The sequence below is a fragment of the Drepanopeziza brunnea genome (genome assembly GCF_022702325.1).
Source record: "Drepanopeziza brunnea f. sp. 'multigermtubi' strain 214-2 chromosome Unknown ctg13, whole genome shotgun sequence".
In the NCBI taxonomy this organism is placed as follows: Eukaryota; Fungi; Ascomycota; class Leotiomycetes; order Helotiales; family Drepanopezizaceae; genus Drepanopeziza; species Drepanopeziza brunnea.
The window spans coordinates 1,338,262-1,359,085 of NW_027094076.1; the positions used below are offsets into that span (position 1 = coordinate 1,338,262).

General features: G+C 51.0%; 5 protein-coding genes across 5 annotated transcripts; 3 read left to right on the plus strand and 2 right to left on the minus strand.

The window, feature by feature from the left end:
* Positions 1 to 2,042: 2,042 nt before the first annotated feature.
* On the plus strand, positions 2,043 to 5,329 carry L3040_007511 (uncharacterized protein; the record flags this gene model as incomplete). The annotated part of the gene is made up of 3 exons (XM_066154894.1): positions 2,043 to 2,241; positions 2,290 to 4,421; positions 4,475 to 5,329. The coding sequence occupies 3 exons, from the start codon at positions 2,043 to 2,045 to the stop codon at positions 5,327 to 5,329; spliced, it is 3,186 nt and encodes a 1,061-aa protein (XP_066010781.1).
* Positions 5,330 to 6,464: 1,135 nt separating this feature from the next.
* Positions 6,465 to 7,526, minus strand: L3040_007512 (uncharacterized protein; the record flags this gene model as incomplete). Its single annotated transcript, XM_007291285.1, has 1 exon — positions 6,465 to 7,526. The coding sequence occupies one exon, from the start codon at positions 7,524 to 7,526 to the stop codon at positions 6,465 to 6,467; it is 1,062 nt and encodes a 353-aa protein (XP_007291347.1).
* Positions 7,527 to 9,656: 2,130 nt separating this feature from the next.
* L3040_007513 (uncharacterized protein) lies at positions 9,657 to 11,105 on the plus strand (the record flags this gene model as incomplete). The annotated part of the gene is made up of 1 exon (XM_007291284.1): positions 9,657 to 11,105. One exon carries the CDS (start codon positions 9,657 to 9,659, stop codon positions 11,103 to 11,105), a length of 1,449 nt encoding a protein of 482 aa, XP_007291346.1.
* Positions 11,106 to 13,937: 2,832 nt separating this feature from the next.
* On the minus strand, positions 13,938 to 15,379 carry L3040_007514 (uncharacterized protein; the record flags this gene model as incomplete). The annotated part of the gene is made up of 2 exons (XM_007291283.1): positions 13,938 to 15,096; positions 15,150 to 15,379. 2 exons carry the CDS (start codon positions 15,377 to 15,379, stop codon positions 13,938 to 13,940), a joined length of 1,389 nt encoding a protein of 462 aa, XP_007291345.1.
* Positions 15,380 to 17,768: 2,389 nt separating this feature from the next.
* On the plus strand, positions 17,769 to 19,007 carry L3040_007515 (uncharacterized protein; the record flags this gene model as incomplete). The annotated part of the gene is made up of 6 exons (XM_007291281.1): positions 17,769 to 17,806; positions 17,875 to 17,900; positions 18,126 to 18,271; positions 18,461 to 18,598; positions 18,679 to 18,828; positions 18,957 to 19,007. 6 exons carry the CDS (start codon positions 17,769 to 17,771, stop codon positions 19,005 to 19,007), a joined length of 549 nt encoding a protein of 182 aa, XP_007291343.1.
* Between the last annotated feature and the right edge of the window lie 1,817 nt (positions 19,008 to 20,824).

The window sequence follows — 20,824 nt, forward strand, 5'->3', positions numbered from 1 at the left end:
CGGGAAACGATGATTCTCCCTTCATTCCGGAGCTTTGCCCTGTGTCAAGACATCTCCTACCCCTTCTATTTTTACCCATGATTTGGACGTTTGCATTTGCCATTTACGTTTTCTTCTTTCTATCATATTCGTCATCCACAAGATATCGACCCCCGGACCTGGATTTGAGGAGGCGTCGCGGCATTAAGTCTGCATGCATGGCTGTGGAATGCAGATAGGAGTTGTTGCTATACACTGTTGATGGATATACCTAGAACATATATAGCTAAAAATTGCGAATGGATATCCTCGAAGCAGCTTGCTTTGGCGTAATGATAGACTCCGATCTCCCGACAATATTTCAGCGTGTATTTCATTCAGACTTCGGTCCTAGCCTCACGTGCCCTGTCCAACCTCACGTGTCCAGTCTAGCGCTATCATTTTCTCTCGACCACTTTATTCTACCCACCTTCTCTTTTCCGTATATACTTCATCAAAATCGAGATTTGTCACTCCAAAATATGCCACTCTGCATGCAGATAGCCTACACATTTGCATTTTCGTTTGTATGACAGCTGGTCGCAGATTTACAGCTCAAGTCCGGAGTGCTCATCCACAACGTCGCGCACAGTTAATTAAGCAATCTTTGAAATCCATGCGGTAAGGCAGAATCACCAGATGCATGTTGCACATTCCAGCCACAAAACGGCAGCGAGCCGTAGGGCGCAGTGTCACTTGTACCATGGCGTAGGTATCACATACACAGCGATACGTGAGTGAAGTGTCAATGCTGCCGGGATCACTGTGTACAAAGTAAGACGACAGAATCTCCGAATTCTTCGGCTTCACTGCGCTGCTCTTCTGCGTGTCGTCCTCTCTCGTCATTTCTCGCTATTTCGGCATGGTGATGGTACGCTGTGAGCAGACTTGATCTTTCCAGAGCCAAAAGCTGCGCTGCAATTGGAATGATTGCGACTGTATACCCGACATTTTGTGGGCGGGATTTCCAACGCAGTGGTTGAGTTATTCAAAAAGCCCATGTTAACTATGATTAACTAGTCTCGCAGGCTGGTCGCTTGCTCTGACCGCATATCGTGTTCGGGCGATCGCGACACCGAGGTCGACTGAAGACCGAAAGCTATATGTTAATTGGCTCGATTCTATGGATACACGTATCGGTATTGCTCCAACATCTTCGAATGGATGACCAAGGTAGGCGTAGGACCCGCGAGATTGGTGTCCCCGCCTCAAACGCCAAAGTATGCCTTGTCTCCAGCAGACCATCTCCGTGTCCTTCTTATCCAGCGGTTCGGGTTACAATCGGATTCTTCAGTTGTACAGCGATGGACTTGCGCCACCAGCCGGGTACTTCTGCTAGTGCAGACTTGCGGCTGCCAGCAGCAGTCATCGTTGATGCGATAACATCTTTTAGCGAACATGCTCAAGACTGCCGTGTCAGAATTACTCTCGCTCGACTTTCTGTCTTATCAGACACTCCGTGACGGGTGTATGGCTCTGAATGGTGAAATTCATTGGCGAAAATTTCTCGCTTACCTTTGAAACCGGGCTCGAGAGTCGCCTATCGAGATCACCTATCCCTTCTATGTTTACTTCCAGGTGGTTCGCAAGCATTGAAGTCACTGAACGAAACTTACTTGAACGAAAGTTGCTTGCACGGTACCAAGTATGGTCTGAAGGGCTACGTATCCAAGTAACACTAGGCTGAGATGAGCACAGGATTCAAAAGTGGCCACCAGCAGTTAAGCGACGGCCATACCGCTACATGCACACGACCAGTCTGTACGGAGTACTTGATCCGAATAAACATAGTTTCTGGAAGCCTGTTGGTCATTTGTTAGCTTGGGAAAGCCAGAGTATCTGAAGCTCGAAACATTGTGGTTGACAGTTGCCAATCTTTGGTCAAGTGTTCACGTAAGACCTAGACATAGGAGCGTGTCATATTCTCAACCCCGACCGCTTTGGAGAAAAGCGACGATGAACAGAATATTTTCTCATATAACAAGTTGAAGGGTCTCGAAGTGTGAGCAGAACGAACTCCCTCGATGCCGGCATATGAGACTCTATGGAAATTTCAAGGTCTAGCTCCGCCTCCACAAGTCGAGGGCTATCCGAAGACAGCTGTTCTGGAAAGGTTCCTACAGAAATCACATCTATCTTGGAGTCCATTTTCGCTGACGAGAGGTCAGAGAAACGCAGATGATAATAACTCCACACTGACTGCCAATGCTAAGCGTGTTCGGCGTAACTCTTCACGTCCCACACCGGATGATGCTGAACAATTTATTATAGTTCCATCCAGAAGCCGTCGGAATCGAGTCTCCATTGGGACCGAGACGAAAAGAGAAGAGTTCGATCATCTACCACCATTGGTCTCGGAAAATTCCACGTTACCCATCGACCCAGCATCTAAAGCATCGGTGGAGGTTGCACAGAAAGCCATGGAGGTCTGGAAGAAACTTCAACATTCGACTAGAGACGTCGAGATTAAGCAGTCGCCGGCCCTTACATCAGAAGCGGATTATAAGATCAGCTCTCACTCATCAACCTCGGGCCACAAACCCTCTTCGATTGGTGACCAACAAGGCCATCCAGCGAGCGCCAGCACTTCGGTATCATACGCACCTACCCCAGAGATACCCCCCAAAGACAACGGGATAGATGTCAAGACCCCCACCTCTGATACCCAAATCGACAAGCGCTCCGTCTCTCGTCACTCAAACCAAAATAGAGCTCAGCCACATTTTTCGTCGATGACCCAGCCAACTGAGAGGAAACAGCGTACACCTTTGCCATCCCAAAGAGACAAAAGTCCGCCACATGAGATCGAACGCGATATGCTTATATCAACGATGCAGCCAGCTGAAGCATTCTCCTCGAATAATGTCGATTCTGGAGGGAGCGAAGACGAGACGAATCAAGTACCTGGAAATGTGGTGGACTATCTAGCATCCAGGACTAACGAGTCTCCACGGCATGGTTCTGCCAGAGCCTCATGGGAACCAGCTAGCGAGATTCGAGATGAACGTAATTCGCAGGGCCAGAGCCCAGCCCTGGAGGTCGATGGAAGAATACCAATGCCGCAATCGCTACCGGTCACGGCTTCTCAATTTCATAGTCCAGCAGCCAACCCTGCGTGTTCCCCAGGCATTATTCATAGCTGCCCTCCAACCAACGTTGTTCTGAGTAAGGCGATGAGAGAATCTGGGCCTCTCAACACTTTTCCATCTGCATTTTCAGGTATGAATACCGACTCTCTCGATCAGCAGCGGAGCCAACCTGCAAAGCGGCGAGGACGAAAACCAGCTAATGACGAGGGTGGAAAGTCTCAGAGGGATATAGTGGCGTCTACCATTTTGTCGCAGTCGCAAATGGTGCCGTCAACAAATGTACATACAGAAAACCGCGGATGGGGTTCAAGTGCCATCCTGACGGGGAGCCCGCGAGGTGGCTCGCCTACCATTCCACATGGCTACGACCAGAGTCATCAGCCTCAACCCCCAAGGCCGTCTGCATCACCGCCACTGGCAGCGTCTAGTCAGCCTCCCGAGCAATATCGCCCACCAGCTGTCATCTTCACCCTCGACAATCGAGCTGAGAGTCTCCTCACGACTGCCGATGCCCAAGCTTTCGTGGAAACGTTCACACAGAATAGCCGAGTCGTCTTATCTAATTCTTACCCGATTCGTGTCGAACCCATCGGTGTCATCATGTGGCAAAACTGGCCAGGCTTTTCCAAGTGGTATATGGAGAACACTGGTGTTGCAGAAACCGGAGATTTAAGATTCGAACTGATTGATGTTCACTGGCAACCCGAAAAGTCGTTCGTCGTCCCCGAAGGCAGCCTACACTACTTCCGGACACTCAAGCAATACATCTGGGATCTCTACTGGGTCGCGTCAAACATGAACAAGGGGCCAGGCATGTTCAGGGTGTCTATTTCGCAGTTCCAGTCACGTGCTGTGACTGGTACTGCTCCTGGTAGTCCCTCCACGCGTGGATGGAAAGCTACGAATTCGAATAAGGTGGAAGTTCCGGTGAACACGGCCACTTCCATGAACCTGCAAAACATCATGCTCGTACCCGATTCGCACGCTCCATCTAGACGATCCCCTCAGGCGTTTCCTCACCAAGCATCGCATTCTTCTTCTTCTGGACCCTTGCCGAACAGGACCGGCATGAGCGAGCCGAAGTATCCCGTCTGGGAGTCCAGCCGGTCATCGCCCATCAACGTCTCTCGAGGACTTTCGTCGCTCAAGAGTCAATCATTTTCTTCTGAATTCAGCCCAAATGACTTTCAGCAACACAATAGAATGGTCTCTGGCAGTGACAAGCGATCCTCCGAGCCTCAGAGGCCATTCAGTCCAGTTGCGACTAGGCGAAGTCTTCCGGAAGCAATCACACTCGGTGACTTCGCCCGAAGCGTAAGTCTCAGCTGTCTCGTCGCCCCTTTGCGAAGTTTTGCTGATCTCATTAGATCGCACACCGGTACGAGTTTGAAGTGCTCGACCACGAATCGACAGCCCTCGACGAGCTGCCGTATAAGACTGGGTCAGAAGTATGCGGCGCCATTATCGACAGGAGGAGCGGCAGAGGCATGGTCACCCTGACAGGCAAAGGCTACACCACCACGAACATCGCCACCAACCCTGACGAGGCCGGCGACCGCTATAGAGAGATCAGCATCCATCCCAAACAGACCTGTACGCTTCGTGGCGGGGCAGTAGTGCACTACTATCGCCATCGCAGACCCGGACTGCAGCCCCCGGCGCCAGCAGCCGCAACCTGGAAGAAGCCACCGCCCCAACCAGAACCAGAAGCACGTAACCGCGACGACGACGTCTCTCCCGGGTCAACAACCCTCTCGCAGCCAGGCCGACGCGGCCCAGGCCCACCCTCCCGCCAGCTGTACCCCTCCAGCTGCACCGCGGCCCCGAGGCCTCAGCAGCTCGACATCATAATCCGCATCCAGGTCTCCGCCTCGGGCAAGTTCAGCGCGCCCTTCCCCCGATCCGTGCTGCAGCGCCCGCACCTCACCACCGCCGACTTCTTCGCCTGGTTCGCCGCCGAGTCGCGCCACTGCCTCCCTCACGGCCCGCCGCATCTGCGCTTCACCTTCAAGGACGCGATGCCGGGCCCGTCCGCGACGGAGGTGGAGAGGGGCAACGAGGACCACTTCAACTACATGCGGCGGGATATCAGGGCCGTGTGCGAGAAGGCGAGGAGCTACTGTCCTGAGTTGAGGGAGTTCGGGGTGCTGGTTACCGTGCCCGGGTGGGTTGAGGAGGGGGGGCAGGGGGGCGAGGAGGAGCCGGAGGACGAGGATTGGTGAGGCGTGGATGCGTATGGCCTTGAGGACTTTACAAGTCGCGTTCGGGATTTTCATTGGTTTCTCCGGGATGAGTACTATCAGCTGAAATAGCCGCGCTACGGCTGCTTTGTCTATAGTATATCACCGTGGGATGATGGTATGTATTCCGTAGGATTGCGTACGTTAACGATCGGAGGCTAGCGTCAATATCTCTGTACTCGCTGTATACGATGTGATGATATGCAAGGTTGCTTGTACCGTTTTGTAAACCGGCGAATTTCTTTTTCTTTTTCTTTTTCTTTTTCTTTTTCTTTTTCTTTTTCTTTTTCTTTTTCTTTTTCTTTTTCTTTTTCTTTTTCTTTTTCTTTTTCTTTTTCTTTTTCTTTCTCTTTCTCTTTCTCTTTCTCTTTCTCTTTCTCTTTCTCTTTCTCTTTCTCTTCTTTCTTTTCTTATTTCTTTTTTCCCCCTTCATAGTCCACAAAGAAGCCCGGACAGGACAGAATTATTCGAGCCCGAAACCCCCCCCCCCCCCCCCCTGATTGATAGATACGACCAGTATCGAATCCCTTCCCATTCCCGCCATCGTATCGTCTCAAGTCCTCTCTCGGCATACACAAGCAAGCGCGTGCGATAGACTGTTTGTTGTTGTTGTTGTTGCTGCCTACTACTTGTTCCAAGCCTTGGCTACTCGGTTCTCGGTTCTCGGTTCCAGCCTCCCATTGTTCACTTCCAGCTTCCCTTCCTTACTTCTCCACAAACTGCAGGACTCTTCCTCCGCGTAATCTCGATAGAAACACTCGTCCAACCTATCGAAAACGAAAGCCCAGAACCAGAAATTCCTCCCAAGCTACGCTACGCACCGAACTATCTCATATAGCCGCCACGTGACCTATCAAGCGATCCCGGAGGCTGGGCGTACCATGGGCGGAGACCCCGCCGGTCCAGTAAACATCGAGCAGCAAACGCGCGGGAAAGTGTATCTACTTTTACGCCGGTGTGATGCCTAGACCGAAAATAGCCGAAAATAGCCCAGCGTGCGTCTTGGCGATTCCAAGATCCGAGTCGATCCAGGAAGCCAGGTTTCGGGACTATGTATATTTGAGGGAAAATTGTGGGAATCGAGGGTAGCGTGAACAAATTAAAAGCAATAACCACCCTATTGTGTATCGGTTTTTCGTGGATGTAAATGTTCCCTGGCCTCTTCGGCAAGATGGCGAGGTGCCATTACGCTATAGTGTGAGTCCCGGTGCTCCAGCCAGAAGTCGTGAACAATACCGCGTTTCTCTTCACTGCTCCTAACGGGTACTTTGTCAGATATGATCCTCTCAAACAGGCCTCGCACCTCGTGAATCATGTTTTCAGCATCTCCGTCGTGTGTGAGATGTCCACATCCAAGTTTGACTCGTGCGACTGAATCATGTTCACGATCATGCCGACGTCGTAGTTCCGTGTTCTGGTGTAGAACGAACGAGAGTAGTACGTCAAGCGATGACATGAATTGGATCCAATTTCCTCCCTCCTCCGGGAAAATGATAGCACCTTGGGTGTCTGGCACGCTTGGGACCTGGCCTGCATTATCAGGTAGTTCAGGAATCGGCATCGCACGCCTTCTCTCGTAGAAGGTGTCACCCACGTAGAGATGGTGCTCGTCAATATCGTACCAAGCCAGTGAGTCGGGAGTGTGGCCAGGAATGTGCAGGAGTTGAATTCGGAGAGCAGTATTGTCCACTGACAGATAGGACATGTGGCTTGCCCAGTGAGATATGGTATATCTCGGGGTTTCAACTTCCATGTATTTGCAAAGAGAATTCTTTGGTAGATCATCTAGGATGAACGACTTGTCGAAGTTCGAAGCAACAATGGTCGGCTCCGTCCCCAGGAATTGCGAGATCCCGAGAATGTGATCGTAATGACAGTGTGAGCATACAATGACGTATTTTCTTCTTCCATCTGGATTCAGGCATTTGCCCTGGTTGGTTTCTACAGGGCATTTTTCCAAGTACTGGCGGAGGGATGTCAAGGACTTGTCCTTTTGCCGAGGAGAATCGCAGCCTGTGTCCGCGACGAGAATGTGGTTTGGGTAGAGTTTGACGTAGATGTTCGGCTGCTCTGCGTAGGCATCGTCTTCAATGACGAGAAAAGTTGACTCATTAATGCGCCTACTGATGAAGCTTGCAGTTGGTAGAGAAGGATGTTCTCTGTCAGAAAGCCACGCCATAGTGGAAAGCTAGGTAGTGAGTGATGACCTGCGGCGCTATGTGACCGATCAGGGTCAGCGAATGTAAAGACGAGCTGTAACATCTGCCCCTTAAACTATACCTCACCGAGCGGTATAGGATGGACTGGGCCAGTCCTCACCCCTTTGCATAACTCTGTTCTGATATAAGGACAGCGTATGAAACTCTCTCACAGGGAGGTCTCTTCAAGAGTGTTTTTGAGTAAGATTGCGAAAGAAATAAGAGATATCCGAGCTGGAGCCCTGACGGAATAAGAAACCCATTGTTTATTCACTGACCTTCTTCACTGACCTTCAACGTTGACTGACTGTCGGTCGAAAGACAGGGGGAAAGCACTGAGACAAGATGGATAAGATCAACGAGCCGCCCACCTGAACCCTGGTGGCTCTCTCAAGAAGTTTGGATTGCAGCGCATGAAACGGATGTTGAAATTTGGAGTCGAGAGAAAGTTGAGATGACATGAAGTTGGAGTTGAAGTGTTGGAGATGAGAGGGAGAGAGGTGAAGCATCTCGCTAAAAGATTAGCTACAGCACTGGCCCCTTGGAAAGCTGGGCATCGACAACCACAGCTTTTCTTCTTCTCTGTGCTGGCATCTGCCCCGACATCCATCACAATAGTTACCACTCAACCATATCGAAGTATCCACGCGCAAGCTGAGCTTCTGCTTTCGAGATCCTCGCCGTGTGCCCTGAACTGCCTGCCACAGGTATGTAGGCAGCGGAGTAGCAAGCACATATTATGGTGTCGAGAAACCCTCGAAACACCAGGAGTCCCATCTCCTTGGAATCTCTCACATCCTCCGGCTGGCCCTCCCATCCTGTTCCCAAGCCCAGCCCATCCCAGCCCATCCCAGCCCAGCATGAAAGTGTGATCGGCGTGGATCTCGACAACGGACCATGCCATATGCCGTCCGACTAAACATCGAGCTCATCCGAGCATACGGAAGAAGATGGGAGAGTTGGCACAAATACGTGGGATCAGGATCTATGGCGCGGCTCTCCATGCTTGACGCCGATACCATGCGACGAACCCTACTTCCTCTCGCTGGGATGCAGCAATAGGGCCCTTGGAAGTCTTTGTATATTTTGAAGACGGTATCGCAAGTCTGGTCGAGTGGTACTCGATATTTGCTGTCGCCTGGGCCATGTGGATATTATAATTGACCATCGCGCGTATCTCTGGCGCACCCAACGGTTTTGATGCCGAACACAGCATGGCGACCAGTAGCTGGGAGGTGGATATCTGTGCCTGGAACCCTCGATCGTCTTTCCCGTGCAGGCATGCTCATTTCCATTTCCATGTCCAGGTCCAGGTCCAGGCCCGTCTCCATGTTCCATATCCATATCCATATTCATATCCATCTCATCTCATCTTATCTCATCTTTTTTGCCTGTCGGAGCTTTGACTGGCTGTCGTTTGAGATTCCTATTTCTTAGTTCTTTGGCAGCCCAGACGCAACGCGACCCCGTGAAAAGGTGAAACCTGTCAGATATTCTGGCTGAGGCGCGATGATAGGTCGTCGATCAACCATACCCTCCGCCACTCAATCGCCTATCGCCGACTCGAAGAAAGAGGTGAGTGAGTCTGGATCTGTCAGAGAACATGAGTATACATTCTTTGTTTCATTGCCAAAATGTTCGACTTGGTTGTTTCTCGAGTTGCTTGGTCTCACCTTTCGAGATGTTTTGTTTGCCCTTCCCTTGTCACTTAAGAAGCTGTCGCCTGTCGCCTGTCGCCTATTTCGGCTTTGTTCACAGCCTTTGACATTGCGCTTGTTCTCCCTTTGCCATTGAATCACAGACAAAGAAAACCACGAATAACTACAATAGTTATTGTCCTCGGCCACTATTCATCAGTGCCCCTCCGATTGTTGTTCCTTTTTCCCTCTTTCAAGTTCCACTATTTAAATCAGAGCCTACGTCCCCCAGATCGGTTCTCTAGTAAACCACACTACACAAACACATACAAATACTTTCAAACTGCTTCAAACAAACTCCACGACAATCTCGAACATACCAGCTGTACTCCATCAACAGCAGCAACCACTTCAACTTCAGACTCGCCGGCGAGCCACTTCCAAATACACAACCGTCGACATCACTCGACCATCATGAGATCCACACTGTCCCTCTCAGCAGGCTTGGCCGCAGTCATCCTGTTGACATGCAACACTATCCGCGCTCACACCTGGGTCGAAGAGGTTAGGAAGATCGCCTCAAGCGGTGCCTTCGTTGGTGATCCAGGCTATATCCGCAACTTTGGGCCCAGACTGCCAGGAGTCAGCCCCGATATCCCGAACGTCCACCTCGTCCCTCCCAACGGTAACGGTCGAAGCAACGCCATCCTCCCGACAGACCTGATGTGCAAGAGCAACCAACTTAAAGGTCAACAAACAGAGGGCTTCCCAGTTCTCAGCGCAGCTCCTCAAGACCAGATCGCGCTCCGATACCACGAAAACGGCCACGTCACGCTCTTCGCTACCAACCCAGGCAAGCCAGCAGGCAGAGGAACGGTCTTTGTCTACGGCACCTCCCAATCTCTGGACAGCGACACCTACCTTGGCATCCATCGCGTCTGGAACACCGACGGCACTGGAGGCGACAAGCGTGGCAAACTGCTCGCAACCCGACCTTATGATGACGGACGTTGCTTTCAAAACAATGCCAATTCCAAGTTGCGAGCTGCAAGCGTAGGCAACTTCCCGGAGTCAGCCGGCGATCTCCTGTGCCAAACCGACGTCCAGCTTCCGGCAGACGCTCCTACGTCAGGCAGCTACACCCTCTACTGGGTCTGGGAGTGGCCAACCCTCGATGCCAGTGGCAACATCGCTACCAACGAGAGCTACACCTCCTGCATGGACATCAGCATGACATCCAACGCAGTGGCTGCTGCCGGCGCCTTTGACTCGAATGCCATCAATGGTCTCGCCGCTAACTCTGCTGCCATCGAAGCTCAGATGCTCCATCCGTTCCTCGTTGACCCGATCGCAGCACCGCAAATAACCCCCGATAACGTGCCAGGCCCTGCGCCCACCACGGCTCCTCCGATCCAGCCCAAGACTGAGTTTGATGTTCCAAATATCGCGGTCCCTGTGGCAGCTCCTGCACCAGCTCCGCCCAACAAGCCTGCTGCGGGCGTCGACGCAGCCCCTCCACCACCATCCAAGCCGAATATCTCGGTCCCTACACCCAAGGGCGCTTTCATCACCGTGACTGTCACCGGAGCCAAACAACTGGTGACGGTCACTGTTACAAAGGAAGTCGCAGTCGCCACCTCTGCCATCTCTACAAGCCTCCAGATGCAGAGCACCGTCGAGACCGTAACCATGACCATCTCACGGAATCCCGCGTCCTCCGCCTCCGCACTTCCCAGCTCCGCCTTTTCCAGTTTCTCTGCCGTGCCCATGGCCTCAGCTTCTGCGTCCGGCGTCCCCAAACCAGCCCCGTTCCTCTCCCCCGACTCGCAGGCGCGGGCAGGCACTGTCCAGAACCGAGCTGAAGCAGAAGCTGCGCCGCAGCCAAAGCAGAAGCGTACTCTCCGATTCCACCCCCGCTCATGATGTACGCACGCACGCACACGAATCAAGGTGTGAAAGTCGAAGAGGGAATTCTCAATCTACATACACTTGCGAAGACAGGACGAACCGTACATAATAAAAGTCGCGAAATTCCGGGGCAACGGCACTACGATAAGGGAGGGCATCTGCATTGCATTTTGCAAATTTTTTCCTTTCTTCTCTTTTCACAAAGGCGTCCTAGGGGGGTACAACAAAAGGGAAATACCATATCTTGCGTTTTGGCCTTTTTACAAGCAGGCAGGCGTTTTCATTTCGATTGTGGAGTTTTACTGTAGATACAGAGGCGTTTATTTTTTTGGCCTCACTGGTTTGAGAGCGGCAATTGATCCGGTACATACGAAAGGGAAGGGAATAAAGGCAGGGGTGGGATTGTGAAGGGATGAACCCTTTGTCTGTCTGTAGATACTGGAAATGATGTCAGAAAGAAAGAAAAAATGAAATAAAAATCACAAAAAAAAAAGAGGAATGTGTTACGGGAAGGAAGGAAGGAAAGGCTGGTTTGGGATGTGACTTGACTTGACTTGATTGGATTGACTGATTCTGATTCGCTATACGAATTTATTAATCTGATCTGATTGGGAAAGATGGAGAGAACGAGGCGTCGAGGGTGGATTCTTTGTTTGCGAGGTATGGTAGATGAGAAAAGAAGAGGAGAGGAGAGGAGTAGAGAGGAATACACATGGAGGAGTGGGAGGAGAGTGGGAGAAGTAAAAGGGGGGGAGGAGAAGAAGAAAGAGTGCAATACTTTTCTTCTTCTCTTCTCTTCTCTTCCTATACCCTCTTCCACACCCTCTTCTATCCTCATCACACACATCAAGAAGCTAATTATAGACCCCCGGATGCATCCATCCGCAAAGCTTATACCTACCGTACCTGCCGAGGCTACGCAGGGACATCAAAAACTCTCGACTACGTACATACCGGTACTTACTTCTAATAGCTAAGAGCGCCAAGTACCATCAAAGAAAGGAAAAGGAGAGGGAGGAGAGAAAAGAAACAAGAGCGGAGTGATTTCACACTACAACACCTAGGTACATACATACATACATACATACATACATACATACATACATACTACATACATAGGTACTACATACATAGCAACAAAAAATACAAAAAACTACCACCCGCTCGCTCCCCGACCATCCTGTCCCGTTTAACTAGTAGTAGTTGGACTAGGTAGGTAGTAGGTACCTAGTTGTAGATCCAACCTTATTCGCCTCTCTGACGTTCGTTTAAATCAAATCAGAAGAAGCTTTGGGATACGTAAAGTAAGGTAGGTAGGTGTGAGACTCCCTCCCCCCCCTCTTTTTTTTTTTAAAAAAAAAAAAAATTTGACTCCAAGTCGCTTCTTCCTCCTCCCACCAGGTTTTGCGCGATCCGGTGAGAGGCTAGGTACCGGTACTCCAGGTACGCTACTCTAGAACTCTGTCTACCAAGGCGGAGATGCAGACCTTTTCCCTTTCTTTTTCCCTCTTCTTCCTCCCGCCAACTACCTACCTACCTACCTCCCTACCTACCTCCCTACCTCCCTACCTACCTCCCTACCTTCCCCTACAAACGACACAGGAAAGCAGCCACCCCCAAAAAAAAAACCCCCCTCACCCATCCTCCCAAACACTGACCCTAAGAGAAAAAGAAAAAAAAAAAGACTTAACTGCCTCTAAAAGGGGAAGAAAAAAAGAATATCTACTCTACTCTACTCTACCCCACTCCACTCCACTCCTCAAGGAGACACGCCCGCATATCTATCTATTTATCAACGATTCGATTTCTTTTCGGCTGCTCTCTCTCTCTCTCTGGACTCTCTAGACTCTCTAGACTCTCTAGACTCTCTAGACTCTCTAGACTCTCTAGACTCTCTAGACTCTCTAGACTCTCTAGACTCTCTAGACTCTCTCGACACTCTCTCTTTCTCTACCGCAGGAAGAGAGAGAGAGAGAGAGAGAGAGAGAGAGAGAGAGAGAGAGAGACAGCTGAAGCAGAGTTCGTAGGAGGCACCTGTGACGTCGTACGTACAGGTAAAAGAGAGAATCGAAGCCTCCTACCCAGAATGGTCAAGGAAGGGGGGTTGGGAAACCGACAATGACTACCTATGCATGAATGCAGTCAGTGGCGTGACGACAAGAATTGGGACTGGGAAGGGAGAACAAAGAGCCCCAGAAAAGGAAAAGGGAAGAAGAGAACGTTGTAGACGTGGGAGAAGTGGCAGGACCAGCTCCGTGTCAAATTTCAGCCTAAGCTAACGATCAGGACCAGTCCAATCCGATCCACTCTGCCTCTGGGGGGAAAAGTCTCCATGCACACATTACGGCATAGCTTGTATTAATTTCTCTCCCTCCCTCTCTCCTCTCCAAGATACCATCCCCTCCATGTTCTCTCCGCCGAAGATCCAGCGCACTCCAGATCTCGATCTCAAATCAGGCAGGCAATACCCCATTGCGATACCCCATTACGATCCCTCAAGGCCGTATTTCCCTCGGTACGTCCCTTTCCTCCCCAGGCCCGGCCTAGCTAAGCCCAGCTTCATCATGGGTCAACCAATTGCAAATTCGCAAAACAATATTAACGGGAAATGGCGAGAATAATCAACGCTAAAGCAAGTAAGGAGAGCGCACAAGATACGGAGCGGAGGAGAGATCGTGGCATGTGGCACGTAGTATTTCGTATACGTAGATGCATGTGCACGTCGTGAAATATTCTCGGTTCTGTGAGGTGTGGTGGGTATATCATAAGGGATGGCCTCTCGTAAACGCCGCCGGCCAGCTGGGCGGGGTATAGCAGTGAGATTAAAGTGTCAGATCATTAGTGAGATCATCTAACGACACCTGCTTCGAGTTGAGAGGGTGTGGTGGTGGTGGTGGTGGCAGCAGCAGATTGTTCGGCAGCTCGTCGATTTCGTCCTGAAGAGCCCACCAGAGGCACTCTCATGTTGCGGAAGGGATTCGCCGGCACCCATCTCCGTGATGCCGGTGCAGCGGCATTCTGCTCGCCTCCAGTAGTTGCATCTCGTAGTTGAGCTGCAGCGACGTCTCGAGGAGATCGGCGGCTACTTCGCGTCTCGGTCGCAGTTCCGGAGCGTCCTCCCGGGCGTCCTGGAACCATGAAGCGGCTTCTTTGGACGGTAAAGAAAGCATTGGGAGGAGGTTGTGGCGCGGTCCTAGCTCTTCTGGAGATGCGCTCGGGAGGCTCTGCTTCTCCCTCGGGACGTGGCTTCGGAGTGTAGTAGTCGGCTTTGCAGAGCGGACAGCATGCACGACGAGCAGTGAGCCAGGGGTCCAGGCACCCGGCATGGAAAGCATGACCGCAAGTCAGTCCTCTAATCTCGTCGTCGTCCTCCAGTGCGTCGATACAGATAGCACACGAATCTCCAGGATTGGCGAGGAGATCAGGAGGAACAGCCGAGTGGACATGATCATCCTCTTCGTCGTCCTCCTCACTCGTCGTAGTTGGGTGCTTAGCGATGGTCTCAGCAGTCGCTGGGACGGCCTCCAGCTTGTCGTCTTCGACGACTGTTACGGACGGGAAGCTTTTCTCCAAGATGGTGGCATCGATACTCTTGCGATCATTCCCAAACTTCCTACCCACGTTGTTGATAGCAGGTGAGAGCGACACGTCCTGTTCCGTAGCCACACTATCCGGTCGGGTATTGACAGAATGCTTGGTTCCCGTCGGCGAAGATGGTAGGGCGATGGCACCGACTTCCCGCACGCTTGCTGGTCTGCTTAGTGGGGCTGTAACGCCGCCGTTCGTTGACAGACCCTCACTAGCCCGCGAAGCTACCCAGTTCTTGTACTTGGTCAAAGGGAATCGCTCGTTCACCTCGTCCATCGACATGAGCTTCTTCTCTCTCCTCCTCCGATGTGGTCTCGCAGGCACGTTCTCCAGGTTGATGGGATCGACGCCCTCGCCGTTTCGTATCGCGCGGATGCGAGCATTGTATCTAAAGCAGTACTTGACGCCTACAATAATCCTGGAGGACGGTCAGCTCGGAAAACACACCGATCGGACCTGGGAGTCGCTCACCATAAGTTTGTAAACACCACTCCGAAACCGAGGGCGACAAAGAACAGCAAGGGAGAGCTGGTGGGCCCCCCCGGGGTGCTGCTGCTGTTATTGTTGTTTGCCATGCTTGGAGTCGGGAAGGCAGCTGTTATTTGCGAAATCGAAGAGGAAGGCGTCGAAGTATCCCTCGGATTCAGGTTCCTGCCGACGACATGGGCGGCCTCCGCTACGACGTGGTTGTAGACCGACATGTTCGATGGTTGCGGATGCTACTCGGGAGCGGGAGCTACGAGTAGGAGGTGGCGCGGGTGGACAAAGGGATTCGGAATGGTGGATGGTGCACTCGCTTCTCTCCTCTGCGGTCAGCGCCAACCGAATGCAATGTCTTCTCCCGACCATTCACACACGGTATTTGTTTGTCGTACGGGTTGCCAGGTGAGATGGTGATGTGGTGACACGGCCAGTCGGGTTGAGGTTTGAGGGTGAGGGTGAGGATGTTGTCCGAGTGACCAAGGGAGGCGCTGAGAATCCGGAGGCCGGAGCGGAGGAGGACGAGGGAGACGATTAGGGCGAGGGAGATGATTAGGGCGAGGGAGACGAGGAGGACGAGGGAGATGAGCGTTGGAGCGCTACTGAGATGGTGAGAGCTACTACTAGGTGCGGGAACCAAGTAAGCGCGGATCCGATCGGTGCGGTCCGGTGGTCACCAACCGAACGAAGTAGGATTAATTTAATCAAATGAAATCAAATGAAATCAAATCAAATCATTCATTAGGGTCCTCGGGGAGAGAGGGTTGACGGCGATGACAACAAAGGGGAAGAGGCGGAAGAGGAGGAGGAGGATGAGGCGGAGTTGGTGGAGCGGGAGCTGGAAGTCGATGTTGAGGTGTGGAGGGGGAGGTGGAGGTGGAGGTGGAGGTGGAGGAACGTGAGGCGCAGCGGCGGACGATAGGCAGCGGGAGGAACAGGTACGGTAATAGATGAGATGGCAGACAGCATGCCGCCAATGCACTCTATCTGTGCAGTACAGTACAGTACAGTATAGTACAGTACAGAGCCCTATGGAGTGAAAGAGTGAAAGTCCAAGTCCAAGTCCGTGGTTTATCAGCATTGATCAAAAGCGGGAAGGATGACTACTGAGAGGAAGTAGAACTTAGTAGAAGTAGTACTTGATTCGATTCTGTCTGAAACATACAGTATAGAACGTCGTCGTACGTAGGACAACTATCTCGATTACGGAGTATGGCGAATGTAGTAGTATTACCGTACTAGTACCTAGAAGTAGTACCTAGTCCGTAGTACGAAATACGGAGGAGTCGTCCATGTTTCCGAAACCAGGATTTTCCCGCGCTTTGACTACCGGTAGATCTTCGCTTTCGCCATATAGAGTATACGTCGTACTTAATACCTACTAGTATTAGTACAGCCAAATTTCGCTATCAACCAGCCTATCAGCAAACCTCCCTGCCGCCCGGACCGCCCGATATCTACCTGATTAGGGCATAGTCCGACGACCCTTCCTGTCTCGCTTCGTGAGGATTCAACTACTGTTTCTTGTTACAAGAAAGAATTAAAATAAGAAAATTCTTCCTGTATGATCAACAGATCCGATCGAGCGGCGTCGTGTCATTTACTACTTACGTAGTAGTACTACAGAGTACAAGTAGAGTACGGTAGTATACCCTATACGAACTATAAACAGACAAAGAAACACCAGCCCAACCCCAAATGGCCACTTCAAACATCTTCCCTGCGCGAGGCCCGAGTACTAATTACAGCAGCCATCTATTCACCCCTTTCATCATGCCCGTTCAATATTTGCAGCACTTACTTGTACAACTATCCTTAATTGCGGAACGATACCTCTTCTCCTGCAAAACAAAACCCTCTCCAACCCGCATCACCACCTACCCTCCCACCCAAGAAGTAAACGCCAACATGTCCCTCAGAGATCATCGGTCCCGTTGAATCGTATACCTACCACGTGGAATATTCTGCTGCTCCCAGCCTTCGATCCTGCCACGCACCTAAGCGCCAGATCTAGAGTTCGGCGTGCGGGAGCGGGACTCAAAGCTTCACCTACCGGTCGCTAGCAGAAACCAACCAGACTACGAGAAAGTCCGCTTCGTCCCCGGACCCTTTGTTTCCGCCGCCTTGGTCTACCGGTAGTGAGTTGGTCCGGTGAGTTGCTAGATTGAGCGACCAGCTACTACAACGGTGGTGACCCGGCTTCTGGGGAATCTGGAAGGAAAAGCAGCATCGAGTGGATCATGGGGAGCTGATGTTGAGGGTAGAGCGAATGTATTATGAAATTTAGGAGAGGGTGCTTGGGAATCAAAGGAATATTTTTTGGGGGGTACGGGATTGAGTTTCGATAGTGCTGATTGATTTCGAACTCACTGCAGTTCCCCCAAACTTCTGAAAGCTTGCCGCCATTGTTGACATTCAAGCCTGATATCCTAGGCGCACTTCTCACCTCAAGCGAGGACGGACAACCAGCTTTTGCCGCCAAGGTATCCCAACCAGCCATCTCTTGATCGACAACTTCAGCTCTATCAAAAGCTCCACGACAGCGGCGACCAATTTCCTTCGTCTCACCGATATTAGTATTGGTCGGAAGACACGGATCAAGCGGCAAAGATGGCGCCCACTGTTCTTCCCGCATCAGGCAACCCGCTGTAAGTAAATTTGCTGATTCGCAAGTCTGAAATCACGAGACCACCGCGACTCATCAACCTCCATCCAGGGTCTTCTTCGACATCACACTCGGAGGTCAGTATCCCGCCCTCTCATGCACCATCACCATCTCCGGGATCTCGAAAATTCCCGCGACACGCGCGCATCGCATCAGAGCACGACCAGTCAGTCGCCCGGGCCTGAAAGCCGAGAGCCAGATTCTGATATCACGTGATGCCAAATATCTTCTCCGGGGCGGGGGGAAGAGAGCGCAAAGAAACAAGAGTAAATACTGGTGATGACCGACTGACATGGCCCCAGGTGAGAAGCTGGGCCGCATAAAATTCGAGCTCTTCGCAGACGTCGTACCCAAGACGGCGGAGAACTTCCGACAGTTCTGCACCGGCGAGACGAAGAACCACCTGGGCAAGCCGCAGGGGTATAAGGGGAGCAAGTTCCACAGAATCGTATGTCCGGCCTCTCGTTCTCCCTCTTCTCATCCTGTTTTGATTCTTTCTTGGTTCTCGTTATGTGAGAAGGAGTGGGATAGAGAGGGGATGTGCATGGATATGGATGTGGATAGGATATGGTGGATGGATGGCTTTATGGCTATATGGCTATATGGCTTTACGGCTAACGACCGTGAGAGCGCATAGATCAAAGACTTCATGTGCCAAGGCGGCGACTTTCTCGCCGGCGACGGTACGGGTTCAACGTGCATCTACGGCACCACGAACTTCGCGGACGAGAGCTTTGAGCGGAAGCATACCGAGCCCGGATTGCTGTCTATGGCTGTATGTTCTCCCCTCCCCGCATCTCCCTCTCCCATGCCTTTAGATCTGGGAGATAGGAGGGCTGATGGATGGAAAAACAGAATGCAGGCCCCAACAGCAACGGCTCCCAGTTCTTCATCACCACCGTCCCCACACCGTTCCTGGACGGCAAGCACGTCGTGTTCGGCAAGGTGGTTGAGGGCATGGATGTCGTGCACATGATGGAGAATACTAAGACGGGGTACCGCGGTGTATGTATCTATCCTGATCTGTCTCTCCCCCCCCCCCTCTCTCTTATTTAGCACTTTTCCGGAAAAGAAAAAAAAAACAAGGGAATGGATATAGATTGATAGGCTGACTAACACGTCGCCATCCACAGAAAGATGTCCCGAACCAGGAAGTCCTCATCAGTCTCTGCGGGGAGATGTAAGTAAAATTAACTCGTCGGCAAGAAATCAAGAATCAGGTTTGCGAGGAGCCGAGTGCGAGATGGGATGAAGCAAAGGCAAGGCAAGGCAAGGCAAGGCAAGGCAGAGGATTGTCTGGACCCGGCCAGATAGCATCATACACGCAAGCAAGCCGAAGGATAAGTCATATTTATTTGTTTATCCATCCATCCGTTCAATCTCATTCTGATGGCTGACACCCAACGACGAACGGGCTGCTTGCTTGCTGCTCAAGAACCGAACTCGTTGATGGAACAGCATAAGCTCGCTCGTGGTTTGCGCGTGGCTCTCTCTCTCTCTCTCTCTCTGTACTAGACCTTTAAAGTAGCTACCCTCCCTAGGTACCCCCCTCCTTCTATCTACACGTAGAGAGAAAAAAGGAATCGCAGAATGAATAGAAGAAGAAGAAGAATCTAAAGAAGAAGAAAAAAAGGACAAAGTCTACATATCCACATCTACTTACCTTTCCCTCCCCTCCCCCTCCCTATCTTTTCCTCTTCCTTTCTCCCATTCTTCTCTCCCCCTCTCTTTCTCCCCGCCCCTCTCCTCCCCTCCTCTACCACGACACCCGCCAACCAAACATCTAGCAACAACGAACCCAGGCAAGCCAAGTGAAGTGAAGCGAAGTGAAGCGAAGTGAAGTGAAGTAAAGTGAAGCGAAGTGAAGTGAAGAAAAGAAAAGGGACTTCAACGCGGCGGCGACACGATGGATCCATCCCTCTCCCATAACTATGCTATCAAAGCCAGCTGGCTCTCTTTTGAAAAACGCAGCGAGGAAAGCGTCGGGCCGCCGCTTCGGGCGATCTATCAGTCAGTCAATCCGTTTTTTTTTTTTCACATCTGGGAGAACTTGAGAGGAGGGGCGGTGGATGTGCAATGGATGAAGTTTTTTTTTTGAAAGGTTTTTTTTGGGGGTGTGTGGAAGGAGAGTTGGTTGGTAGGTGAGTGGGTGGGTGAGTGAGTGTTATAAACGGTCTAGGCATATTGGATTTGATATATTGATGTGATATATTGATTGATTTGATTGGTTGGTTGTTTTATTAATTGTGTAATTAGAAGCAGGAGAAGATTCCACTTTTTACAAATAAGATGGGCTAATGGCTAAGCGTTCCGCTGATTGAGTTGTTCGGTTCTCATCTTTACATCTAGATCCGTTGTGGAGTGATTCAAATGAGAAAATCAACTGGAATCTCGCGATTCTAGGCGAGTTTTCAAGCTGATCTTGGTGTGTTCGACGGAAGACATGCTTTTTTCCCCCAAAGACTTCTTGTTTTCGCCCACTTGAGGGACGGGTCTCTAAAGTTGCGACGGCAGGTCCCACTATGAGGAGGGAAGGGGCCTCTTTTCTCTTTTTTTTTTTTTTTTTTTTTTTTTTTTGCCAGGTTTGTTCGGATCTAAGAGGAGTGCGATATGCAATAGGAAGTCTTGAAGAAGCCACGTAGGTATAAACTGATAACGTTTTTTCTTTTTCTTTTGAACTTTGCGGAGATGTAAGAAAAGTTCAATGTGCAATAAGAAGTTTTGAGAGGCTGAGTGGATTAAAGTAATGGGGGTTCTGTTAGGGAGGGCATGTTGGAACCCGAGAGGATTCAGGTTTGCCGAAATTTGAGAACAGTGCGATGTGCAACAAAAAAGTCTCGAGAGGCTAAATGGCTGAATGGAAGCAATAGGAGGGAGGGGTTCTTTTTCTTTCTTCACATTTGCCGAAATTTGACACGAGTACGATGTGCAACAAACCTCGAGGATCCTATAGCGAGGTGGTTGAGGCGTTCTGTATACACCCGAAGTAGGATGAAGCTTC